We start from the raw sequence: 8,657 nt of genomic DNA, 5'->3' as shown, positions 1-8,657 counted from the left end.
CAAGTTTACAGAGAGGATTCACATCATTCTATGGTGAGTTCTAGATTTAAGTGTGTCCATCTCTATTAACCAAACATGATACTTAAATAGCTAGATGGAGAATCATGAAGTATATATGAGACAGAGACTACTAATTATTAACTTAAATATAACTATGCAAATTACCTTGATGATTCCCTCCAAGTAAGCATCATCTTATTGGCTCTTGTATCCATCTCACATTTATTCTGTGTTATTGAGAACACTTTGTAGCCTTCTCTTTAATACATCTATGCTATCAAAATTTATAAAAGCTATTCCTCCACAAAATTGCTGCAACAAAGGAAATTCATCTCTGCTATCAAAATTTATTAAAGAACAACAAAAAAAATCACAAGTTGCCTAAAATATCTTATACACAATGACGTGCTTCTTACAAGTTAATTAGATATATAGGTGTAGAATGAAGAGCTGGATGAACAGCCACAAGCAATAAAATCCAAAACAGTCCTTCCCAAATCAAGATTATGGTATGTAGACATCATTATTGTAAGCAAGACCCAAAAACTGAAATCGTCAGAAAACACTCTAAAATCAAAAACCCAAATGTAAATTCTACTAGAACTCTCAGGAACCAAGCACTAACGAGAAAGGAGCCAGAAGAAGACAAATGGGTAATGAAGAGAACTTGAGAAAAATAATGCACTTCCACAAAATAGTTCATTGGCTTAGAAGCTTTCACTTTTAACATAGAACAAATGTTGGAGTTGTGATTGAGTGGATCCAAGTAGCCCACATAATTTTTCTTAATCCCAACTGGGTGCCAACAACACCTTTTCCCTTATCATACTTCTCATTACAGCAGTCGTCGATTTGTGAGTGAGACAGTGAGAACTAGAAGAGAATGAGAGTGACCGAGAGAGAGTGTGAGGAAGAGGGAGAAGGGAAGCGCATGTATGTTTAGGGTTTATTTTCTATTAACATATATGTATATATATATAGTATAAAAAATATTATAATCAATGGTCTGGTCCGATTTGAACCGACAAGTATAATGCTGAGACCGGGACCACACCACAGTGAAGGAAAATGGTCCGGATAACCGAACCATCAGTGTCGGATTTTTTGGTGCGGTCTCAGACGGTTTGGTCTGGATTGGTTGGGGTTTGGGACCTAGGTTTCTGGATTTCATGAACAGCCCTATTAATTAATAATTAGTAAAGAGAGAAGCATACCTAGCAAAGGATAATGGCAATCCACCGAGAAGAAGCCCAACATCAAGTTCAGCCAGAGTCACTTTGTTTCTCTTTTACGATAGGAGACTTGCATAGATAATCAGAGCTTCTTATCCATCTAACCGCTACCATTATTTACTTCACTGCCATTTTCAGTCTCATTTCCACTGTTATTCTCTCCCACTCCACCATCTTCATCATCGTTCTCTTCTACTTCTCTCTTCCTATCCTCATCTTCATCCTCATCCTCATTTTCATTCTCGTTCTCACTCCCATTCCCATTCCCATACCCATCCTCATTCACATTCTCATTTCCATCGTCACTTTCATTCTGGCTCCCCATTTCTTCTCCACTCAAATCCCTGTCAACAACCTTTTCCTCATCCTTCTCTTCTTCTTTTTCTTCTTTCTTCTCCTCCAAATCCGGGTTCAGAACCGGCTCTTCCTCGGTCTCCTTCAATTCCAACCTCGCAAGCTCCTGATGAATAGAAGCTCCACTTACCTCCTCTTCCTTCTCCTTCTCGACAGCCTCATGACCGAGATCAAAAGTTTCAAGATCGGGATCACCATTGTTATTAGAAGAAGAAGAAGAAGAAGAAGAGGAAGACGGTGGCTGATACTGAAACCCTAACTGGGTATCGCTTGTGGGATGGTCAGAAGTGTCTTAGAAAACTATTTAGAGGTTTGGAAATAAAAAAGTAAAAAGTAGAAGATAACTTTACTAAGATTTTGGTACCGTCAATTTTTTTTCCCACCTATATTATTTTATTATTTGATGTATCATAATACTTTTTCAATACTATTATATTCATATGTTATAGAAAGGGGTATTTGGTGTAGTGAAGTCCTTTGACTTCAAAGTTGAAAACTTCTTCTAGAGTTATATTTGTCCTCCCTTACTTTATTGTTGACTTCACCTTCCTGTATGATTCAAGCAATGAATTGAGGATGATAATGGCTTGATTTTTATCACTCAAGGCTTCATTTTTTCCTGAGTTTGCTAACTTGATATGCATCCTCAAGAACTCATCATGACTCTATTCTAGAGTATTTGAATGATTCATTTTGTAGCCAAATATTCTTTCTCTTAGAAAGATCTTGTTCGTAAGGGATTTTTGCTGGAACAACTCCTCTAACTTCTTCCATATTTTGGTTGGTGTCTCCTCTTTGTCAATCAGCCTAATTATTGCATGTGAAAGATTGAAAATGATAATCTCGGTTGCTGTTTCTAAGTATTCCTCCTGCAAAATCTTAGTTGTGCCTTCGGGCCATTCTATAGGATCTTTTAACACCCTCAAAAACTTTTTTTGTGCTAGAAGAGATCATATTTTCCTTCTCCATATCCTGTAATCACCCGAGCCATCAAACTTATCAATATCAACTTTTAGATTCCTCATTTTAATAAAATCATAATTAAAACAAGTTAAAGATGATGTTTCTGTAGAATCATTCAGGGGAACATCCACAAATTCTTCAATATTGGGTTTTGCCTCTTGAGGATCAATTTCTTCCAGTGTTTGCTGTGATCTTTGTTACTGTATTGTGGTGAATCATCCCAGCCGCAACCTGTCTTTGATACCACTGTAGGAATACCTATCTATCCCTACACATTCACACACACATTAGTAACAACTAAGATCACTTTTGACCTTTCAAGCTTTGAGATATTTTGTTTGAAAAAAGACTTGTTTATTTGCTTTATTCAAACCCAATTTCCCAACAGTTATTCTAACCCCTAGCTTCCTGTTTTGCAGAAATGAAAGAGTTTTTCTTGTTCACATGCAAGACCCAAGATCTAACAGATCTCTACAAGTTTCGGTTAGCCTCAACAAGCACAAATACTCATTCAAAGTTTTACCAAATTAAAGAGTAAAGAAAGTAAATGAAAAATAGAGAGTACAAACAAAGATTTATTAGAGGTTCACCACCAAAATGGGGCTACTTCCTCTTGAGCTCACCTTAGAGGTGATCAAGCTTGATCTGCACCAATAAAGATGAACGAGTTACAAGATCTTCTTAGATTCCAGCTACAGCAGATTAGCAAGGTAATCTCCTTCCTTTATTCTTGTTTACACTCAAGCTCTCAATACACAGATGCTCTGAAAGTCCTCACAACTCTCCTCTGTGTCTTTTCTTTCTTGCAGGCTTTTTCTACTCTCAACCTAAAACAAAATACTAGCTCTTGGTATCTCTATTTCTTTTTCCTTTTTCTTTGACTATATGAAGAGCAGTACAATATATATATATAGTTTTGAAACGCAGTATGTAGATCTGGTTTTAACTGTACACGTTGATGTAACTGTATTTGTTGGTTCTATTTGAGTGGGCTGAGACTTAATGAGAGGACTTGCTATTTTAACACTTTTCGTTTATAATAAATAAATTAATTTGAATCAAATGTGTTTTTGGTATAACATATAAATCAACCTTTTTTTGTTTATTATGATTTTTAGATTACATTTTGGATAGTAATTTTGTTCTTTATGAAAAAACAAAGGTGTAGAATTTATAATATCCAATATATGAAAAAAAAAAGGTGTACATATACTATTATATAAATTATTAAAACAGCTCATGCTATATATTTTTTTGAGTAAGATCATATACATGAAACGTAATAATGTTTATATATAAAGATATATAAATATAAATATATAGTTGAATCTTAGCTTATATGCATAATATTGTAAAGCCGCCACTCAGACGTATGCTAGTATACACACACCTAGCTAGGTAATTAATAAGGTCTATATTAAGCTAGTCTCTAATAATTAAGTTGTATTACTTAAATTGTCGTTTTTTTGTTGTTAAGTGCAGAGAGTCTGAAAGTACTGAAATAGAGAGTTTGCTGCAAACTTTGATTTCTTATTGAATGAAGTAGTTTAAATTTCTGTGCGCTTAAAGAAATGGTCATTGACTTTGACCTTTGGCTCTTCTTGCTCAAACCTTCTGATAACGAATAATAATTATATATAAATATATATATTTATGCTGTTTGACTTAAAATTAAGAAGAAAAAGGAAGACTATATATATTCTAGCTCGTCATATAGTCTTTGGTCAATGTGATGTAGCCAGCCACTCCCACTGGTGGAGTGTTAAATTCTTTGATATTTACGTATATACAAATACCAATTAATATCAACAAGTCATTAACACTGTTCACATTGATACTATATATATGCATATACACACTTGGAAAATAAATATGAAAAATGGGAGAGAAGCTTAAATAATGCCTTTTCGTTTTGACTGGGGAACTTCAACTCTTTCAAGAGTCAGCAGAAGAGGGCGTATTATTTGAGCACCGCTCCCTGCTGGCTGCTGTGTATAAATATCTTTGTATATATGTTTGTCTTTGAAAATAATTGGAAGACCCTTTAATTTTCACGACGAGAAAATGTACGAGTGGGAAAAGAATATAGAAAAGTTTTTTGACCTTTTCAATGACAAGTGGGCTGCTCTGTGACTTGTAGAAGCCACTACTTAACACCTTATATATCAGAGATATTAGCACTTATGTAAATACATTACCAGTAATACCCGCAAGACACGTATGGATTAACATATTGATTACAAAAATGGATTATAGACCCACAAGGAAAGAAAAAAGAGCAAGCCAATAATGGTCTTTCTCTTTATATATTTATATGTTTTTTTTTTTTAATTAGACGTTGGACAAGAAACATGTCGGTTTCAGAGCCAACTTCTTGTGTTCAAAAAATACATAACTAAATAATGAATCATTTTCTTGTATAAATAATTTAATCTTTATTATTTTATATATAAATTTTGTACATTTTATTTTTTTAACAATGAATAATCTATCGTATATCAGAGTCATACTAAAAATCATACATATACCTAGATCATAAATTATATCTTGCAATAATAATATTATTCATAAACACATCATAAATAACAAAGCATATAATCACATAGTCATAACAATCATACCATCAGTTCGTACAAGAGTTCATAACAATATTAATTTATATTAATCTTACAAGATCAAAATATATCATAAGTCATAAGTCATAGTCATAGGTCATCATCATAAATCATAAGTCATAATAACAAGACAGATATAATAAAAAGATAAGTGCTTATATAGGGGTGGCAATTAAGCCCCGGACATAAGTCTGTCATACACCGGATATCAACTTAGTTTTGTCATAAAATTTTGGCATCCGAGCCTACCGAACATAAGTCTATCATATATCATTGGACACCTTAGGTCCAGCCACACTTACCCATTTATTGTACCTGAAATGTTAGGTCATACAAAACATAAACTAGGTCATAAACTAAACTATCTAATTTTCCTTACCTTGAGTGTGGTGCACAAAAACTATACTTGAGTCCTTTTTATATGCTAATCCGGCTTAAAAACCCTATTTCATAAACATAATACCATTTATAAAACATAAACTAATAGATCTAAAACCCAAACACATTCAATACTTAACTTATACCTCAACCTTGTTCTTGAAGAGAAACCCTAGATCCTTAAATGCTTGCTTGTAGGGTTTTAACAATAAGAAAGATAAACTTGGTCGTGTGGCCTCTTTGGGTACTAGGATTTCAAAGATATGAAGAGGTGATGGTGATGATGATTGCAGCCTTAGTGTTTCTGTTTTTATGGTGGTGCACGACGACAATAGGGAGAGAGAGAGTGCATAGTGCTTGAGGGTCTCAAGAAGAGCAAGAGTGAATGAAAAAAAAAGAGAAGGAATATACTCTATTTATAGGCTCTCAAAAATCCTAATTTCATTCTAATTATAATCCAAATTTAAATTTAAATAAAATAGAATCCTAAATTCTATAGAAAATATCTCTAAATTATCTTATTAATATTTTTATTAAATAATTGAGAAATAATCTAACATCAAACTACCTAGGAAAAATATCTCAACCTCTAACTACCTAAATCTCGTAAACTCTGGACTCGCCTGTAGTAAAATAAACATAACTGAAGTTGTAGGAGTCCGATTTAAACAATCTTTATATTGTTAGAAAGTTAATTCAATTATCTACAACTTTTTAGAAATACTATTTTTCCACAAACAAGGCCAATAATACCATAAATCTATACTATGCTATAATAATTATAACCACTAAATATTTTAAAAAAAAGTAAACCTTATTCTATCACCACAACTTTAAATCTATTCTATAAATAAAAGACAACCTATAATCACATAAATAAAGAGGTCTAAGAGAAAGGTAACCTCGGTTGCTACAACATAAAGCCTTTGTCACCATTGAACCACCCACCCCCTCTACAGAGCATGGAATGTTGAAACTACCCAGATCTTTAAGCTTGGGAGGTAGCTTCTTTTGAAGTATCGCACTGCACTCCTCAGCAAGTGTCACTGTCTCATAATCCTCTAGTTTCCTCTTCTTCGTTAAATTTTCTTTCATAAACTCCACATAACTAGGCATGTGTTCAAGTGCTTCAGCAAAAGGAATGTTGATGTGTAGCTTTCGAAAGATATCCAAAAATTTAGAAAACTGTTTGTCGAGCTTATTCTTTTGAAGCCTCTGGCGATATGGGATCTTTGTATGGTAATCTATGATTATTTTTGGCTGTTTTTTCTCAAGGTTCTCATTAACCTCTTCTTCAACTTTACCATTTTTCTCATCGACCACTTTCGGTAACTAAATAGGCTTCTTACTGGCTCTTCTATCTCCTTACCATTCCTCAAAGATATTGCATTGCATTGTTCTTTTGGTTTTACCTATGTAGTGCTTTGTAAGTTCCCTTGAGCGCGGTTTGTCATTAGGTTAGCCAATAAACAAATTTGAGTCTCCAAATTTTGAATAGATGCCCTTGTCTCAGTCATGAATTGGTTCAGTACATCAAGTTGTGCTTCAGGTTGCTTCATTGGTATTGATTGTTGTGGTGGTCTATTTTGTGATTGATAAAGCCCAGGAGGAGGCCATGGATACTGAGGTTGATTCTGCTGAAACTATTGCTGATTACCCTGAACACTTGTGTAAGAAAAATTTGTGTGATTCTGCTACCCTTGATTATAAGTCATGGAATATGGGTTGTTGGAGGGCCATGGGAAGTTCCCTATTGCTTGCACTTGCTCCATAGGCATGTTGTCAAAATCCCTCATTGTACATTGTTCAAATAAATGAGGTCCCCCACATAACTCACATATGACTTGCATCTGCATAACTTGAGCTTGAATACTGTTCTACTGTAACTATTTGGTCAATGTTGCCACTTGAGCTGACAACATTGAGATGGCATCCAATTCATGAACTCCAGCCACCTTCTTAGTGGTTTCTCTTTTTGATGGCCACTGATAGGTATTCATAGCTATTTCTTCCAACAGATTATAAACCTCATTAGCGCTCTTACTCATGAACGCTTCTCCCAACGCTGCATCAATGATTGTTCAAGTAGTATTGCACAAACCATTATTAAAATTGTCCGGACTAACATCCATTTCTCAATTCCATAGTGGGGGCATTTTCTTAACAACTCTTTAAACCTCTCCCACACATCATACAACGACTCAACTTCTCTTTGGTCAAAATTGTTGATTTCACCTCTATACCTTGCAGATAATGATGGTGGTAAAATTTTGGCCAAAAATTTCTCACTGAGCTCCTCCAGTGTTGTAATAAAATTGGCTTCCAAAGAAATAATCCAACTCTTTGCTCGGTCCCTTAAAGAAAATGGAAACAACCTCATCATTATTGCATCATTTGTTACTCCGTTCATTTTAAATGTGACACATAGCTCTAATAAATTCTCCAAGTGCAAGTTTGTCTCTTCCATTGGCAATCTCCCAAACTAAACCGATGCTTGTACCATTTGTAGAATGGCGGGCTTGATCTCAAAGTTATTGGCATCAACTGCTAGAGGTCTAAAACATGATTGTGCCCCTATGATAGTAGGTAGCACCGTAGCGCACCAAATTCTTTTTTTTTTTTTAAATTAATTTTGTGCTTTCACTACTACAAAAACACCCTTTTAGGACAATTTTTTAGGGCACTCACTTAGATGCGGATCCTAAAAACCGCTCTTGGACATTTTAGGACTTGCTTTCTTTTAGGGCTTGCAGAGCCAGTCTTAAAAACTATGTGTTCCCTAAAAGTCTGACTTTTTAGGACACTCATTGTGAGTCCTAAAAATTTATGTGTGTCCTCAAAGTTTGAATTTTAAAAAATCACAAATTCCCTCCAATCTCCAGGACTTTTTAGGACTCGCGTTGAGAGTCCTTATAGAATTTCTTTTAGGACACACAGTACGAGCTCTAAAAACTTATGTGTATCCAAAAAGTTTGAATAATTTTTTTTAACAAAAGTTTTATTAATAATTTAATAAATAAATAAATTTAGAAATCCTAATATAATTTTTTTCAACCACTTGGTTTCTCTCTCCTCTCTCTACCTAATCCCTTCTCTTCCCTTTTCTCCTTGTCGT

At 34.3% G+C, this 8,657-nt stretch overlaps 1 protein-coding gene across 1 annotated transcript; it reads right to left on the bottom strand.

Annotated features, from left to right (window-relative positions):
* Nucleotides 1-1,332: 1,332 nt before the first annotated feature.
* LOC133809214 (uncharacterized) lies at nucleotides 1,333-6,658 on the bottom strand. Its single transcript, XM_062245928.1, has 2 exons — nucleotides 6,476-6,658; nucleotides 1,333-1,845 (listed from the first exon to the last, which is right to left on the bottom strand). The coding sequence occupies exons 1-2, from the start codon at nucleotides 6,656-6,658 to the stop codon at nucleotides 1,333-1,335; spliced, it is 696 nt and encodes a 231-aa protein (XP_062101912.1).
* Between the last annotated feature and the right edge of the window lie 1,999 nt (nucleotides 6,659-8,657).

This window comes from Humulus lupulus, chromosome 1, assembly GCF_963169125.1.
Source record: "Humulus lupulus chromosome 1, drHumLupu1.1, whole genome shotgun sequence".
Classification (NCBI taxonomy): Eukaryota; Viridiplantae; Streptophyta; class Magnoliopsida; order Rosales; family Cannabaceae; genus Humulus; species Humulus lupulus.
The sequence above is the reverse complement of the archived record's forward strand: the minus strand, read 5'-3'. Positions and strand labels throughout refer to the sequence as shown.